Source organism: Amyelois transitella, chromosome 22 (genome assembly GCF_032362555.1).
Source record: "Amyelois transitella isolate CPQ chromosome 22, ilAmyTran1.1, whole genome shotgun sequence".
Taxonomy (NCBI): domain Eukaryota; kingdom Metazoa; phylum Arthropoda; class Insecta; order Lepidoptera; family Pyralidae; genus Amyelois; species Amyelois transitella.
The window spans coordinates 2,296,886-2,316,333 of NC_083525.1; the positions used below are offsets into that span (position 1 = coordinate 2,296,886).

General features: G+C 35.4%; 1 protein-coding gene across 1 annotated transcript; it reads left to right on the forward strand.

Moving 5' to 3' along the window:
* The first annotated feature begins 2,865 nt into the window (after window positions 1-2,865).
* LOC106133192 (uncharacterized) lies at window positions 2,866-7,349 on the forward strand. Its single transcript, XM_013332839.2, has 6 exons — window positions 2,866-2,955; window positions 3,505-3,652; window positions 4,326-4,484; window positions 5,538-5,642; window positions 6,350-6,474; window positions 7,281-7,349. Exons 1-6 carry the CDS (start codon window positions 2,866-2,868, stop codon window positions 7,347-7,349), a joined length of 696 nt encoding a protein of 231 aa, XP_013188293.2.
* The last annotated feature ends 12,099 nt before the right edge of the window (window positions 7,350-19,448 follow it).

The following is a 19,448-nucleotide window of genomic DNA, read 5'->3' on the forward strand; positions in this document are numbered from 1 at the left end:
TAAGTAGGTACTTAAACCTTTACTAACTATAAAGGTTTTTTTTAAATAAATGTCTTATCGAAAAAGCCTTATACTTTTTCAATGATTCAGAGAGACTTTTATTCATGCACTAATTTTTATCGTTGTCGACGCGTGACAATATTTTATGAAGCTATTTTATTTTCGTAAAGAACTGTCTTTTCCTACGAAAAAAATTAATAATGAATTCAAGGTATAAGATGGGATCTTAAATAAACCCACACATCTTAACATAAAGAAAATATAAACAAACTTATATTATTCAGATTGCTATAATTTGATGAAAATACTTCCTCAGTTTTATTGCAAGATCATAATCTATCACTATTAAAGAGTATGAAAAATACCAATCTCAAAAATTTTCTTCATAATTTCTTATTAAAAAGTCTAGTGGAGGAGTGTTAGTAGTACAACTTTGCCTCTACAACCCCCCGATTTTACGTTTTCGATGTGACAAACATCGATTTGTGTCTTTCGATGTAATAAATTAGTCCCTAGATTCCATTCTGTACTATGTAAGTATTATTATATTTTATGATTCAGACTGAATTCCATGAATCCAAAGCCTACTAATTACTGCATCTATTTCAAACTGTAGTAGAATTTTCAAACAAATAAGCCATCCAATTACATAGTACTGTACATATAAATTACTTATTAGTACATAAAACATAACATTAACCTACGTTGTCCATTTTTTATGCTCGTGTGTTTTAAACACATTCGAGTTTTATATTAAACAGGTAAAGATTTGGAAACTATGTCGAAGATAGATACATAAAAAGTGAGTGTTATTAGGAATATTCCAACCCATCATACTCCTTAACGCTCTCATTTTCACTGCATTTATTCTGCTTTCGTACTTCTTTTGCCATACCCAACTTTCACTCCCATACATTAATGTCCAGTAGAGCCTTTTTGGATAGTTACTGACTGCTCATAAAGGCATGCAAAGCTCCATTCACCATGTTCCTCGCGTTCACTCTCCTTTCAATATTTCTATGACACTTGCTTACCTTATTGAGAAACTTATTCTCAAGGTATTCAGAGAAATAGCTACTTTTATGAAAGAATGACGACGAACTTCTGCGCAGCATTTACATCTTCATAGTGCGCAGGTTAACCTTGTGCCGTTTCCAACTGGCCACGTGTCACTATCGTAAAAACATTTATGGACTTGGATAGCTTATATCATCATTGGCTATACCTGCTTAAGTTCAAATTCAAATTCAAACTTTTATTTGCATAATATGAGTACAACAAGGTCTTAAATATTATGTATAACAGATCTTCATATTTACCCTTTCGGATGTTGCAAACATTAGCTTAAAATAGACAAGATATTTATTCTAGAAATGGATACGGCAAAGCCTAAAAAATCAGTCTCACCACCACACCAGCCTGAAAGTGAACAGTACTTTGTGAGCGGTGCCTACGCCTTCCTACTTAGGGTAAGAACTTCAATGTGATTCCATAATATAGCTACATACATACATAAAATAATCATGTCTATATCCCTTGCGGGGTAGACAGAGCCAACAGTCTTGAAAAGACTGATAGGCCACGTTCAGCTATTTGGCTTAATGATAGAATTGAGATTCAAATAGCGACAGGTTGCTAGCCCATCGCCTAAAATAGAATCTCAAGTTTGTAAGCCTATCCCTTAGTCACCTTTCACGACATCCATGGAAAAGAGATGGAGTGGTCCTATTCTTTTTTTAATAAGTGCCGGGAACCACACGGCAAAGTGCCTATTTGTACATAAATTTATTAGAACAAATTTTGTTGGTCAGACCTTCACTGTTTCAGGTGTCGAGCGTCTTCGGAGTAGCTCCTCTGCGGTTCAAGTCTCAAGGCAATGGTTATGTCGTCTCTCTGTCTATTCCTATGTGTATATACAGTTACACATTGATGACTATTATCGGTAAGTTACTTAATCTGGAATACTCATTAAGATTATCTGTGACCATTTCGATTAGTATAAAAAGTATTGAATGCCATATAGAATTCGTGTGTTATGTCTATATAACTACTACTATGAGTTAAGTTGAGTTGAGCATGGAGTTCTTAATATTGAAGAGGTAAAGGTGATTGCTGCATCAAACGGACTGTGGTTAGATAAAATTTGACAGGTCTTCCCTCTAACTAGAGAAAAAGTCAAATACATATCTTCTTAAAATACAGACTATCCAAAAAGTAGATTAAAAAAAGTGGACATAGAAGAAACAAGAGAAAGAAAGGCTATAAACTTTTAGACCTCAGCCCTATAACACAAACATTATTGAGGTAGAAACATTAAAAAAATATATTTATGGTGTACGCCATAATGTTTAGTTTCTTTGTTTAAATGCCTTGCTTATATATACTTGGTAAGTATAACAATAGCTTGTTCCCACAATTTTTATAAGGCACTAGCTGAACCCGCGACTTCGTCCGCTTGGAATAGTTTTTTTCCCTTATTAGTATATATCCCTCAAGGATGAATAATTTACCCCATTTTTTTCACATTTTCCATTATTTCTTCGCTCCTTATAGTTGCAGCGTGATGTGATTCAACACAAAATGAATTTTTCAATTCGAACCAGTAGTTCCTTAGATTAGCGAGTTCAAACAAATAACCAAACAATCTCTTCAGCTTAATAATATTAGTATAGATAATTGTAACAGCTTTGATTGTTGATTATGGTACGGAAATAAACATAATTCTTATTATTTTATTATTATCTCAGTTTCTGAGGAAACGGTTATATTTTATCAGCAGTTTCATCATTCATCAATGCGCTGGCAGGGCTTCGGTCCGTCCATTTCTCCACACACTTGTCACGAGTTGTAACATTTAGTACCAGAATGCTTCTCACTATCACGGCAAGTATTGCTGTTTATGAAGCACCTAGTCGTATGAAAAAGGTGCTTAAATTAATGAATACCATTGCCACGGTGAGTATGTGGGGATATGTCGCCATTAACTCTTTGATTTTTAAAAGATACATACGTAAAGTCACACCCTTCGGGGGTGGACAGAGCTAACTGTCTCGAAAAAATTGAAAGGCCACGTTTATCTCATATCATAAAGCCAAACATCTGAACGTGGCCTTTATGTCTTTTCAAGACTTTTGGCTCTGTCTTCCCTACAAGGGAAAAAGACGTGATCATAAGTATGTATGTAACAAATAAAGATGAGATAGAGAATTATACACCAGTAAGGGAATATTCCTTATATTTACGAGATAAAAAGTACAAAAAGATGTTTTATATCGATTTATTTTTAGAGTTGTTAGGTATAGATAGATAGATAGATAAAACTCTTTATTGCACCATAATAGAAAACATACAAAACAACACAAAGCAGATATAGATGGTACAAAGGCGGACTTATCGCTAAAGCAATCTCTTCCAGTCAACCTTTGGGTGGAAGGAAACCAAACAGGAGATCGGTATAATGGCATTTTGTCCTAAGAATAAAATTCAAGTCTTGTCCGTTTACAGGTGGATAAGAGTATATGCGCTCAATACTCACACGAGAAGGAATATAAATTGTGGCCTGCCCTTATTTTGTTCTCTTGCATTTTCTTCGTCAAAGCTCTTGATGAATTCTGCGAAGCCGCTGTGAAAGCAATAGTTGACAATAAGGAATGTAAGTCTAGCTATGGAACAGTCCGATCATTATTCATTTATTCCTCTTAATGATTTTGTTCTTTCTTTTATAAGGGAAGTTAGTTAAGCCGTGTGGATCCCGGCACCAATAAAAAAAATAGATAATAGGCATCTTTATAATATAAATCACTCCATCTCGTTCATTTGAATTCAATTCTGTCATAAAGCCAAACAGTTGAACGTGGCCTATCAGTCTTTTCAAGACTGTTGGCTCTGTCTACCCCGCAAGGGATATAGACGTGATTATATGTATGTATGTATGTTTATAAGGGAAGAACAAACAACAAACAAAAGAACAAACAAACATAATATCAGCTTTATAATATTAGTATAGATTAGTTGAAATTGGGATTAAGATTAGTGCCGTGTGGTTCCCGGCACCAAATAGAAAAAAAGAATAGGACCACTCCATCACTCTCCCATGGATGTCGTAAAAGGCGACTAAGGGGGCTTATAAACTTGGGATTCTTTTTTGGGCGATGGGCTAGCAACCTGTCACTATTTGAATCTCAACTCTATCATTAAACCAAATAGCTGAACGTGGCCATTCAGTCTTTTCAGGACTGTTGGTTCTGTCTACCCCGCAAGGGATATAGACGTGACCATATGTATGTATGTATGTGGGATTAACTTCTCAATTATTCATTCCTCAGGGAAGGAGGCGGTACCGATCCTGCTCTTTTATCTAATTTGGTTTCCGGTGATGATTCAGGATGTACAGTTTGCTTTCATCTCTATGTCGGTGTATTTAAGGTTCAAAGCTATAAACAACGTTCTGGATTATGCTGCCCAACATGTATCCGACCCGTTTGGTATGTTTTATACCTCTTGAATGATGGTTGTCGTGTGTGTGTGTGTTGGTGTCGTATATTTATGCCGTGTGGTTCCCGGCACTGCCGTTTGGTTCCCGGCACCAATAAAAAAAAGAATAGGACCACACCATCTCTTTCCCATGGATGTCGTAAAAGGCGACTAAGGGATAGGCTTATAAACTTGGGATTCTTTTAGGCGATGGGCTAGCAACCCGTCACTATTTGAATCTCAATTCTATCATTAAGCCAAACAGCGGAACGTGGTCTATCAGTCTTTTCAAGACTGTTGGCTCTGTCTACCCCGTAAGGGATAAAGACGTGATCATATGTATGTATGTATGTATGTATGGATATTGGTTCAAAAGCTATATGGATCTCAGGCTTCGAAACATTGTGACAGAGGGTGAAAAAGATGGAAGACAGTTTGTTGAAAAACTGATTTATCATATCATTTATCAGCCCAACGTTTCTTCAATTACTGCTGTCATGGTAAACTTTCAGGGGAGGTGAAGAATGTGGCTAATTCAACATATTACCGCGACATTTCCTTACACACTGCAATAATTTACATTGCTGACTTAGTCATCCTGGCAGGGTTGCCTTGAAATATCTTGAAGGTGTGCGTGTGGAGAATTAATAGAAATCCATAAGAATCAATTATGAATTTATTCGTATAACCATATCAAAATAATATATCTGGAACTAAGTTTAACGCTTAGTGGCGGTGTAAGTAATTGAAGGAGTATTGAATCTCTATGATATAATTCTGCTGCGTTGTATAATCACTAAACACTTGACGGCCTCTGTGGCGCAGCGGTATTACGCTTGTCTGTGACACCGGAGGTCCCGGGTTTGAATCCCGGCCAGGGCATGATGACAAACGAACTTTTTCTAATTGGCCTGGGTCTTGGATGTTTATCTATATATGAATTTATTATAAAATATAGTATCGTTGAGTTATAATAGTATTTCGTAACACAAGTCTCGAACTTACATCGAGGCTAACTCAATCTGTGTAATTTGTCCCGTATGTATTTAATTACTTTTTTTCAGTTCAAAAAGTGATGAATTTAGACACACTGAATATTTTGGCGATACAAGTGGCTCCGGCTAATGCTGAAGCTGAGCCCAAGGAAGGAGTTATCGTGAGGAAATCTGGTAAAACTTATTCTATGAACTCGATCAGACAATTTAGCTAGTTTCCATTTACTCGAGTCTAAATCTGTGGTTGCTCATAAATTATACTATTATTATATTTATTTATTTATGTACACGAAATTATAAACAGGAGCATTCAATACAGTTATTATAGTACAAAGGTGCTACTTATTTCAAAAGAAATCTCTATATATTATACTTTGCAGCAAATGGGGAACCTCGTCTCATAGTTCCCCTGCCTGATGCCGTGCACCGTATAGCTTCTCTGCGCTGTTTTCTCTGCGAGGTGGTGCATCAGTTCAACAATTATTACAACATTTCCTTAATCTTTATACTGCTATCCATTATGATACATCTTATCGTTACCCCGTTCTATAGCTTTTGCGAATTTGGTAAGCGAATTTTGATAAGACATATCATTTTCTGTTCGCGTTATTATTCACTTCACAAATTAGGTATATTAAGAAATGAGAAATAAGAAATATTTATTTAGAGCACAAAAAATACATACATACATATAATCACGTCTTCAATACAAGTTTTTCCAAGACAGTTGGCTCTGTCTTCCCCGCAAAGGATACAGACGTGACTGTACGTATGTTCAGTTATGTATAATGTGAGAAGATCTTGCAAGTTACACGAGAAGAATTTCTTTTTGATACACTTATAGAATTGACCTTTTCAAAACATTTCACTCTCTCTTACAGTTGTATACGATAGAGTGTCAGACATCCGCGCTTCTTTGATAGCCATCCAATGTTTGATCTGGGGATTTGTTAATTTGCTAAGGATTATTGCGTTAGTGGAGCCGTGTCATTATACTGCTGCAGAGGTGATTACATTTAGCTGCTTTATAAGTTTCTCTGAGGATTATTCAAGTCATTAAAGGTGATCTCGGAAGCAGAGATAAAACGAAACGTGTTCGCAACTTCTCAGTATTTGAATCTTAATTCCATCCCGGCACCAATAGAAAAAAGAATAGGACCACTCCATCTCTTCCTCATGGATGTCGTAAAAGGCGACTAAGGGATAAAATATTATAAACAAGGCTTATAAACTTGGGATTCTTCTTTTAGGCGACAGGCTAGCAACCTGTCACTATTTGAATCTCAATTATATCATTAAACCTTTGGCTGTATCTACCCCGCAAGGGATATAGACGTGATTATATGTATGTAAGTAATTAATACATTTTATTTTCTAAATGCAGGGTCAAAGAACAGAAACAATAGTGCGTAGGATGCTGACTGTGTGCCCAACGAAGGGCGAGCTCGCTGCCCGCCTGGACCTCTTCTCCCGTGAGCTGATGCTCCACCCTGTCTGCTACAAAACAATGTCCTTTTGCACTTTGAATCGAAACCTTTTGATAACAGTAAGTGAAAACTTTAATTATTAACTACTAGCGACCCGCCCCGGCTTCGCACGGGTGCAAAATTATACATAAAAACCTTCCTCTTGAATCACTCTACCTGTTACAAAAAAACGCATCAAAATCCGTTGCGTAATTTTAAAGATTTAAGCATACAGACAAACAGGCTAAAATAGCGACTTCATTTTATACTATGTAGTGATAGTGATATGTGAAAACCCACGCTCTTATCATGATGGTTTAAACTAACCACAGTATTATTTTTGCAGATGCTTGCAACAGCAATTTCGTACCTGGTGATTTTGCTTCAGTTCCTGAAAGATGAATCGCAAAATTAAGAGATATAATCTGTATGAAGAAAAATATAATTAAAAGAACTTTACTTATTTACTAATTAACTTATGTACACAGAAAACATCGAGAATGATAAACATGAGAAACAAAATTACATAGGTTCTGCTTATTTCTTAAGAAATCTCTTCCAACAGACCTGCGATAGGAGACATGATAAGAATTTTGTCGACACACTTTATAAAGAATTATTTTTAAAAAATGTTTAGTTTTCTTACTCATGTAAAAGAAGGTTATCGTGTGACTTAAGTTAGTTATAACAATGTAAAAGTAATAATGTAAAGTTTTACATGTCGTTTTAAAAATACTTCGGCTTAAAGCGAAAATGTACTTTAATATAACCACTGAATTTCAAGCATTAGATTTGTTTATGATATTAAAAATTTGTCGTTATTGAAATCACTTTTTTTCAGAGGTTAAAGTACTCAACTCAGAAGCTGGAAGTGTTCCAATGACCCTTTCCAGAAAAACGTACCTACAGTGATTCGCTTGCCGGCTTATCGGCTCTCAGACACACATGCTCACTGTACCTTTTATCATGAAATGCTGTCCGAAATTCATCATGGTAACATGTGTGCTAGAGACGGCATAATACTTTCTTCCCTTTCACTCTTATAATGCACATACACTACAGTACCGTCAACGGCAGAATCCATAAATCGAGGCAACCTGAAGAAAGTCTTGTTTGTGCAGTGTAGTTTGTTTCGCCGCTTCTTCTTCACATACGCTTTGGAAGCGGTAGCAGTTATAATAAGATTTAAGTGATGTGACGTCACTAAGTGATACCTTGTATCCAATTTGGAAAATTAATCTATTCTACTCTATTCTTGTCACCGAATATTTCACATAATTGTAGGAAAACTTATCGTGGGCGTTAATAAAAAGTGATAGCCTTTTTTGGTAATAAGAGTCTATTTCGTTTGCTTGTTAATTTGAATGCTTGAGAGAAAGTCGCAGTAGGGGAAAATATGTGATGAAAACCGCATTATATAGAATAACTAAATAGAATAACTTAACTAAATTAATAGATACAAATAGGAATAGATTTATGCGCAATTATTGACGTATACATAACTTAAGTATAATTATATCTGTTACTGTGCCGTGTGGTTCCCGGCACCAATAGAAAAAATAATAGGACCACTCCATCTCTTTCCCATGAATGTCGTAAAAGTCGACTAAGGGATAGGCTTATAAATTTGGGATTCTTCTTTTGGGAAAGACAGAGCCAACAGTCTGCAAAAGATTGAAAGGCCACGTTCAGCTGTTTGGCTTAATGACGGAATTGAGATTCAAATAGTGTTTTAGAAGAATCTGACAAAATTGAAACATGAAAATAATACACGGTTCAGTTAACATTGTAATTATACCCAACGAAATTTTAATTAATGTGGATGTGCATTGTAAATAATCGTTTTATTATTTCGTGTAGATTTTTTGTTTTTACAGTATCTACTCATCTAATTGGCACTTATGTTCCCAACATTGAGTAATTACGACTTATCTACGGCATGTTTAGTAAACAAGCTAATAAATTTAACTATACAGGTAAAAAAAGAAAGCAGTTTTATGGTCAGTTAGTCATCTACGAGTTCGATCGTTTATATGTAATTGAAGAATTTAAATGTAAGTACTTTAGAAATGGACCACTCCATATCTTACACATGGATGCCGTAAAAGGCGGCTAAGGGGAAGGTTAATAAACTAAAAATCATTATTTGTTCAGCGACTTTCACTTCTAATAATATATATGTCATTTAGTATATAAGCTCTTCCCCTTCTTACTTTAAGACACACATATAGTCGCGTCTATATCCCTTGCGGGGTAGACAGTGTCAACAGTCTTGAGGAGACTGAAAGGCCACGTGCAGCTGTATGACTCTAAGAATTGTAATTCAAATAGTGACCGGTTGTTAGCCCATCGCCTAAAAGAAGAATCCCAATTAATAAACTTAGTAGCCTTATAAAACATTCTTGAGAAAGAGATGGAGCGGTCCTATTCTTTTTTTTTTTATTAGTGCCGGAAATCACTCAACCTTTTTGCTGATTTGAAAGTTGATTTTTATTTTGGTTTTATTTAGAATGGACACAACAAATTCCAATGATCCATCTGCAGATACAATCACTGACAAGGAACAGTTTAAAGTGGCTGGTGCCTACTCCAATCTACTGAGGGTGAGTAATTTCATGATCGATCACAGAGTTATTTTCTTTCCGTCTTAATTCTGTTATTGTATTATAAAAGTCGGAATTATACGCATTTATGAGTGTGGAGACGGCGACATAACTAACGTTACATGCCATCTGTCAATCATAGCGAAGAATGTGACGCGGGCAGCCAATAGCGGCGAAGAGTCTAAATCGCGCTAGCAATGTTTTGACGGATTGGAGCATAAATTGAAACTCCGACTTAACATCGTCGGAGCCGCGGTTCTCATAGCATAACACCTAGCCTGGCAGAAAATCTATCCTTTAAGGCGGTCCAGCCCGACTTACTCGCTACAATAACATGCAATGCTTTTCTCTGCTACACTGATCGCCTTTTATTTTAAAAATGCTTGGCTATGTTGTCACACATAGACCTCATATTAATATATGCTTTATTGTGTCATTCTGCATCATGTTCTATATATTGTATATCAAGACTCACTCTGTCTTGCTGCGATGTACTTACGTGTACTAGACATTTTCAAAATACAAGAGAAAATCATACTATCGCAATATGTCATGAATAACGCAATTTTATCGTAATTTTTTTCAGTTATCTGCCCTCTTCGGGTTAGCTCCACTGCATTTCAAGAAATGCGGCAATGGCTATAATGTGTCCTATTCAATCCCAATGTGCATATACAGTTACTTTCTGATGACCGCCTTGGGTAAGTACATTTACATAGTGAAACAACATACGTTCTTACGATAGTCACGTCTATATCCCTCGTGGGGAAGAGAGAACCAAAAGTCTTGAAAAGACTGAAATGCCGTTCATCTGTGTGGCTTTATGATGAAATTGAGATTCGAATATGTATCTCATCGCCTACATGAGGAATACCAAATTTATAAGCCTATCCCTTAGTCGGCTTTTACGACATCCATAGGGGAGATTGGTTTCTAAAGAACCAGAAACCACACAGCCCATACTTAGATTATGTTACCGGTCTGTCATTAACAGTTGACGCGATGGGAAACCACTCTCTCTTTCTTTTTTGCTTTAGGTATACTATGAGTTAAGAATAAGTCTGAAAATCATATTCTTAACATAAATGTAGAAACAATAAATAAAATTAACTCAAATTAAAGCAAAATATACCAATAAAAAAGAAAAAAAAAGATGACACACTCTTTTAATTTCAGGATTAACATCGTTCTTCAACGTACTGGTAAGGGCGAAATTCGGTAATGGTTATCCAGTCCGCATATCACAAGTGGTGGAATTCATTAACAGCTCTCTCATTATATTAACGGCGAGTACTGGGGTCTACGAAGCTCCCAGACGTATCAAAAGCATGCTCAAACTTGCGCACCGGTTGGAATCAGTGAGTCTTTTTGTGTTTCTTAATCTTTGTTCTACAGAACAGCCTGGAGGCAGCCCATTAGTGAATCCGACAAAGAATTTAAGGACGGACACAGTCTTCAGTAATGAAGAACACGATAAATAAATATATACGGGACAAATTGCACTGATTGAGTTAGCCTCGAAATAAGTTATAGACTTGTGTTACGAGATACTAACTCAACGATACTATATTTTACATACAATAAATACTTATATAGATAAACATTCAAGACCTAGGCCAATCAGAAAAAATCTTTTCTCATCATGCCCTGGCCGGGATTAAAACCCGGGACCTCCGGTGTCACAGACAAGCGCACTACCGCTGCGCCACAAAGGTTTTTCATATGCGAATGAAAATCTAGAATCAAGTTCGAGACTTTTAATGTGGATTGTGGATTGCTTCAAGATACTTCGTGTTGCATCAAATTTATATTTAGGTATATGGGTATCCAAGGAAAAGGTCATCTTAAACAGACAAGGCGTGGAACGCAAGATCTTGGTGGCAAACATACATATACTTACATATAGCCCCTTCTATAACCCTTGCGGAGTAAACAGAGCCATTCGTCTCAAAGAGACCTAAAGGCCACGAACGAATGTATAGCTTGAAATTCAAATAGTGACAGGTTGCTAACCCATCGCTTACAAGAAGAATTCCAAATTTATTAATCTTTTAAGGAGTGGTCCTATTCTAAAGTATAAATATTTATTAGAAAATATATATATGTAGATGGGTTTATATGCCATAAATTAATTAAGGGCTATGTGAATCTAGCTTTCTTTTATTTCTTTTCATGAATGTTTGTTTGTTTGTTTGTAAACTCTTTATTGCACATAAAAACAAATATAACAAAATCAGAACAGTCATTGAATATAAAAGAATATGTACAATGGCGGACTTATCCCAATCGGGATTTCTTCCAGTCAACCAAAATAAAAAGGAAAATCCATAGTCAAAGAGGCAGCGCAGATTAAAAGCATTGAGGATGCGTTACAACAATGAATGTTTAATTATTTGGTGGGAAAGATTAGCCAGCAGTGGTCTTCATGCAGATAAGATTAAGATGTAAATTTTCAGGTGGATAGAGATATCGGTGTTCAATGTTCAAAGGAAAACAGAGTGTGGCTTGGCATAGTTTTTTTCTTCCTTTTCTTCTTATTGATGGCTTGTACGGAAATTGGCTTTGCTTTAGTGAATAATGTCGATAATGAATGTAAGTACTATATTATCCACATAGATTTCGTAACATACGTATAATCGACACTAAAAATAAAGAAAACATATTTGAAAGAATGATGGGAGCTCTCGCGGTAACTGATCATGGCGCGCTGTCGTATTTTCTTCCTTAAACTGCGCACCCTTTCTTGACTCCGTATCAAATCTCTTTAGCGTCTCTTTCCGCAGAACTGTGTCAGTCGCTCAGTCAGATGTTTTCGATCAAGGGAAAAAATAAAGATACCATATTTTTTTCTATTGCAGGGTATATATCTGTCTCGTATATAGTTTTCTTCTGCAACTGGTTTCCGATTATGATGACCGAAGTGCAGTTTGCCTTTATGGCAATGTTGGTGTACACGCGCTTCAAAGCCGTCAATAAAGTTTTAAGATTAACTATAGAAAAAACAACCGTATCGCATGGTAAAAACTATTTTCAAATGCACCTACGTGCCAAACAGAAAAACATCATCCAAATACATAGTTGGCCCTGTCAAGTCTTTGAGCTCAATTTGAAAATCTTATGATATTATTTATAGTTTAGAATATTCGGACGATTGACTTGATGTTTTGATAGTACCTAATCCCACAACATTGTCCCTCACTATACAGTATATACTGTAAAGATTTTAATGAACATAGTGAGTAAGATTTTAATGAACATAGTGAGGGTAAATGATAAAACCCTACGTAATGGCGGATGGAGAACAAAGTGATAATCCTTATATCCAGACTGATTTATGTAATAACTTTATCATATTTTAATGTTAAAATTCAGACAAACCCCCTGATGATCCATCTAGAATAACACAAAATGCCATCATAGGAAATTCTGGTAACAGATATGCTTGGCTGCCCCATCTGTCTGTTTGTTCATATTACACTATGTCTACGTGTGTGTGTGACATTATGATCTAAGTCTAATTAAATTTGAGGTCATAAAAGTAATAGTGTTTTATCACGTCTCATATGGAGTAGACATAATCAACAATCCCTTAACTCGAAGACCTAGTTTCAGCCCATCGCCTTAAATTATCATAAGTTTATAGCCTTCCTCTTGATTGACTTTTACAATTGTTTGGAAATTGGTTTTTTATTTTTAATTTATGTAATGTATTAATTAATATATTTTGATTTAAGTTGATTAGAAAATGTTATTGCAGATTCTGGTAATTCACATCTAGAGGTTCCTCTCGCAGATGTTATTAATCGACTTGCTTCTATTCATGATATTTTGTGTGAAATGGTGCATATTGTAAACAGCAGTTACAATATATTTTTAGTCTTCATTTTATTGACTATAGTGCTCAATCTTATTGTCACGCCGTACTTCGCTTTTCTGTTTATTGGTAAGTACTTCTTCATCTAATACATTTCTGTAAAAGATCGTAAACATTAAAAATTTGTTACCAAAGAGTATATATTTTTTTTGGACAAATTACACAGATTGAGTTAGCCTCGAAGTAAGTTCGAAACTTGTATTACGAGATACAAACTCAACGGTACTATATGACAAATCGCCTTTTTATCAAATTAGAGGATCATCGGTGTTGCGAGGTTAAACTAAACGTTACCAACAATTTTGTCCATTTATACTAATATAATAAAGCTGAAGAGTTTGTTTGTTTGAACGCGCTAATCTCAGGAACTACTGGTTCGAATTGAACTTTTTGTGTTGAATAGACCATTTATCGAGGAAGGCTTTAGGCTATATAATATCACGCTGCAACAATAAGGAGCCAAGAAATAATGGAAAATGTGAAAAAAAAACGGGGAAAATTATTCATCCTTGCAATGATGCCAAATTTCAATGATGCCCAAAATAACTATTCCACGCGGACAAAGCGGACACAGCTATAATTTATAAGTGTTTAGCTAATGGAATTATTGCTGTATAAAAAAATATAGTGTGGTTTGTTTTATTTTTCATATTGCTTCTTTTAGTAAACCTATTATTTTTCATGTGTTTCATGTTTTATTGGTTTAGTCGATCGAGCCTAAGATTTATCCGCAGTCAAATAAAAACACATTTCTTTTTCTGTTATAGTATCATACGATGCATTTGAAAAACGTACCCTTGTGGTAATCGTCCGACTGTTCATATGGGTGTTTATGCATCTGCTGAGATTATTTGTGGTGATAGAGCCATCACATTATACTATCATAGAGGTATTTTACATACAAACATACATATAATCACGTCTACATCCCTTGCGGGGTAGACAGAGCCAACAGTCTTGAAAGACCGATAAGCCACGTTCAGCTGTTAGGCTTAATGATAGAATCGAGATTTAAATAGTGACAGGTTGCCAGCCCATCGCCTAAAAGAAGAATCCCAAGTTAATAAGCCCATCCCTTAGTTGCCTTTTACGACATCCATGGGAAAGAGGTGGTGTGATCCTATTCTTTTTTTTTTGGTGCCGAGAACCACACGGCACATATTATATTTATTAATCGACCACTACGACCTACGCAGGATGAAATACAAAACAGAACAACATCCTTTCAGGACCACAACACGAAGGCTCTCGTATGTCACATGAAGACAATTCACCAGCAAAGTGACGGCACTCTCACCTCTCGTCTGCAGATGTTTTCTCATCAGCTGAAGATGAGGACCCCCTGCTACACGGCTAAGGGATTTTGCATTTTAGATAGGATTTTTTTTGTGACAGTAAGTAAAATTCCCAATAAAGCTTCCCCTAGTTTTTTTTACGTAAACGTACGTTTTTTTCTTAAAGACTAGAAAGTTAGTTTAAGTAAAGCTAAAGGTTGAGTTGTTAGCCTAAAAGTTATTTTATAGATAGTCTGCGCGGGATGAGAAACAGCTGGTACGCACTATATTTATTTTCTTTGCCACCAGAGCAACTAGTTCCCGGCACCAATGGAAAAAGAACAGGACCACTCCTCCCATGGATGTCGTAAAAGGCGACTAAGGGAAAGGTTTACATATTTAAGATTGCACTTTTAGGCGATGGGCTAGCAACCTGCACTATTTGAATCTCAATTCGATCATTGAGCCAAACAGCTGAATGTAGCTTTTCAGTTTTTTCAAGACTGTTGGCTCTGTTTACCCCACAAGCGTAGTATACCCGCGTAGACGTGATTATATGTTATGTTTACAGACCAACTATTTTATTAAGACTACAGCCGATGCGATATTAATCAAGGCTTAATTATTTTTTACTTAACTTATTAGGGGTTGAATCCCCGTAAAGGTTATAAAACAGTTGATATAATAACATTTCGACAAAAATTAAGCTTAGCCGATAAGAACTAGGTGTTATCAAAAAATTATAAATAAATAATAAATATATACGGGACAAATTACACAGATTGAGTTAGCCTCGAAGTAAGTGCGAGACTTGTGATACGAAATACTAACACAACGATACCATATTTTATAATAAATACTTATATAGATAAACATCCAAGACCCAGGCCAATCAGAGAAAGTACTTTTATCGTCATGCCCTGGCCGGGATTCGAACCCGGGACCTCTGGTGTCACAGACAAGCGTACCGTTGCGCCACAGACCCCGTCAAATAAATGAACCGCCTTATATTTATAAGATTTTATTTCTGTTTTTTTTTTATGACAGGTGACAGGAATCGCCACTACGTATGTCTTCACACTGATACAGTTCCAGTTGGACGCATCACAAGAAATATCTCACATAAGAAACGAACAATTTTGATGCAATTTGTAACAATAAATAGTCATGTATGATTTATTTTGCAATGAATGAAGGTGGTTCCCGGCACCAATACAAAAAAGCATAGGACCACTCCTCCCATGGATGTCGTAATAGGCGACTAAGGGATAGGCTTACAAACTTGGGATTCTTTTTTAGGCGATGGGCTAGCAATCTGTCACTATTTGAATCTCAATTCTATCATTAAGCCAAACAGCTGAACGTGACCATTCAGTCTTTTCAAGACTGTTGCCTCAGTCTACCCCGCAAGGGATATAGACGTGACCATATGTATGTATGTATGAATGAGTCATATTACAGTTGTCACATATGTTTTAAGCACTAAACACTCAGCCGCAGTTGGTAAGCAAAAATATAGTAAAGTCACTTAATGTGTTGCAACTGTTTTTTCATTTGAGAATACCTATTCCATCAAAAACAACATCGTATATTATTACAGTAAATTCAGAAAAGATACTAGAGTCACCGTTGGATTACAATATTGTCGCAAATAATATGTGGGGCAGCGGTAGTACGCTTGTCTGCGACACCGAAGGTCCCGGGTTCGAATCCCGGCCAGGGCATGATGAGAAAAGAACTTTTTCTGATTGGCCTGGGTCTTGAATGTTTGTCTACATAAGTATTTATTATAAAATATAGTATCGTTGAGTTAGTATCTCGTAACACAATTCTCAAACTTACTTCGAGGCTAACTCAATCTGTGTAATTTGTCCCTAAAAAAATAAATAAAAAAAAATCATTACGAGAAAATTGGCCCATGCAGGTAACCGGATATGTAACCGTGATCCAATACGGGTAACGCTGCGGAGGTCAGATGGTAATCGCTTTGTGTCAAATGCGTCAAACTTTATTAAGAAGAAGAAAATAAATAAGTGCAAGGTGACCCCGCCAGGATTCACTTCCTTCAAATTAGAGCAAAACTACGTTGTAATAAAAATTGAGACATGCAAAACGTTTTTCTCGTTATTATACAAAAAAAAATTAAATAGTCAACTTTAAATACATAAATAAAAAATAATAAGTCACAAGATTTAATTACAAACAAATAGTACGACCATTAATTTAATGATTATATACCACAGTTGATTTTAAGTATCACCTGTTTTCAAATTAGTATTTCAGTTTCAAATTTGTCTTTGATACTGATCAGGCATTTGCATAGTACTACATAGAATTTGGAATGTCATTTCCATAGTACTCGTATCTACTCGTATCTCCCTTGAGGATTATCCGTTGGCTTTAAATTAAAATACGTGTAACAAATTAAGATTTGTTCAATTACTAAAAACAATATAATTGTGCCTACTGATGGTGAACTTACTACAAAGGAAAGGTAAAGAAAAGTCAAAGTTCTTTGTCACGCCTCTTCTCGTTTGTACTAAGATTTATCGAATCGAATGATTGAATTGAAATTCTGACAAGTATTATAAACTTCTTGCTGTTGGTTGAAATGCTTGAACTTCATCGCTAGATGCGAGTAGCTTACTTGGTTTTGAAATTAAATAAATTTTTCAGGTGTTCAGTTTCGTCGGCTTGGCTCCATTGCGTTTCAAATCGTACAGAGCGAATATACCTACGACATCCATGGGAAAGATATAGAGTGGTGCTATTCTTTTTTCTATTGGTACCGATAACCACATTACACTGTTCAAAATCTTTTCCTTGGAGCCAACATCATTAAAACTTACGGAATCCCAGAAAAAAAACATTCACAGGCATTTACTATTTCAGATAAAATCTATATACAAAGGCGGAGCTAGCACAGTCGGGTTTTTTGACCATCCAAATAATGTTAATAATATTTATAATACTTTCAGAACAAGCTGATAAACAAGGATATCCATCCTTAAGCGAAGGTTACTTAAACATATTTAAAAATATGCCGTTATTATACGAATATATTCACGCTACGCTAACTAAAAATCCTGAATGTTTTAGAATTTAGCCAAGCATATTATCCAGGAGCGAATATTTATGATTACGTTGTGAACAATGATGAACCAGTAAACGATGATGATGATGAAAATATGAATACCGAAAATAATGCTAAAAGAAATGCAAATATTGATTTGACACAAGAAGATATAAGTAATAGTGATGCAGAAAACTATTTTGATGAAAGTTACGACGATGTGTCAAATAGCAAACATTTGGAATTAGATAATTATAAAGCAGATTAATAAACGTGAAAATGACAATCATGATGAAGACAGCTCTGTTGATCCTAACGAGATTAAGGAAAAAGCGATTTGGGCTGAGGAAGAGCTGGAGAAAAATAATTCCTAGTTAAAGTACCGAAAGTAATGAAGTTTTAAATAAAATAATATGTTTCAATTATTGTGATGAAGGAACGTAGGTGTGTATTACCAGAATTAGATCGTCATTGCTTGATTCGTAATTGTTATTTTGGTAGGTTCATGTTTTTTTTTAATTATACAAGTAGTACCTGTTATTCTGTATTGAACGGCGGAGAACTGGCATAAAATGAAAGAAAATAAAATATTTAAAAGCGTCGTTGCATTATTTTCTAAGGTCGGTGCAGTTTCGTTAAAATTTCAATCGTGGGCGTTCTAATTATGTTTGAATATTTAATTAATCGATAGCATTTTTATCTATAAGAGCGCTTTGTTTAATAAGCAACACCAAATTAAAGAAAAATGGTTTTCTTATCACGCTATACCAGTTAATATAATGCATTAAGCCCTCATTATTTTTAAAACGCCCTGTGGTGGGTATTATGATGATTTATTATTGATCTCCATAAATTCTGTCTACTTTTCTTTCTTCTTCTAATCTTTACTGGAAAGATAGAAAGAGACCATTTCTTTCCACTTGTCGCAAGCCCTACAAATATATTTCTTTCACTTCATTCTTTTCATGTAATTTCGTCAGTTTGAGGCAGCCTTAGCCTTAGCCTTATTCTTCCAACCTTCTCATTCACACTCTGTAAAAATTAACATTGCTAACAAGGTCTTGCTCGTACTAAATGTTATGTCTAAAATGAAACACAAGAGTTAAAGATACTTAATATTTATTGCTACAAATTCCCACCCTATTCCTATAACACGTGATCGAATCACCTAACCATTGACTAGGATAAAGTATGATGCTAAAATTTCCCGTGAATGTGAAGTCCCATTAAAAACCGTGCGGTAATTTTTACATAAAGAAAAAAGCATAGAATACTCTTACGGTGTAACTAATAGCTTAAGATGTTAGTTATTCGTGTTCTGGAACTGTATTAGTACAACCAGATACGAAATTGCTGCTCCAAGGATCTGTAAAATATATTAAGTTTTAGAATGAAAACCATCCTTAGGTACCTGTTATAGTGGGCCTGCTGGAAGAAATTATTAATATATTCTCTAGAAATAAGTAGTGCCCTTGTACTGAATTTCTCTTTATTTTAAGTTTTTTTTTTGCTAATTTTTCTTGATGTACATAAATATATAAATAAATAAATAAATAAATTATATAATTTTTTGAAATTAGAATTCCTGTATAATATATTTTTTGCTTCACTTACTGAAGAAATCAGCCGTCGATCAATAGAGCACAACCCCATTGGCCTGAAGCAGGGTGATTGCATCTTGAGCTGATGA

What these genes read in the sequence shown, in the direction of transcription:
- LOC106133192 (XM_013332839.2), top strand. Translation starts at nt 2,866, where the DNA reads ATGCTTCTCACTATCACGGCAAGTATTGCTGTTTATGAAGCACCTAGT. An exon ending in TAATGAATACCATTGCCACG is followed by an intron (nt 2,956 to 3,504) that starts GTGAGTATGTGG and finishes GTCCGTTTACAG; the next exon opens with GTGGATAAGAGTATATGCGC. An exon ending in GTCATTATACTGCTGCAGAG is followed by an intron (nt 6,475 to 7,280) that starts GTGATTACATTT and finishes TTATTTTTGCAG; the next exon opens with ATGCTTGCAACAGCAATTTC.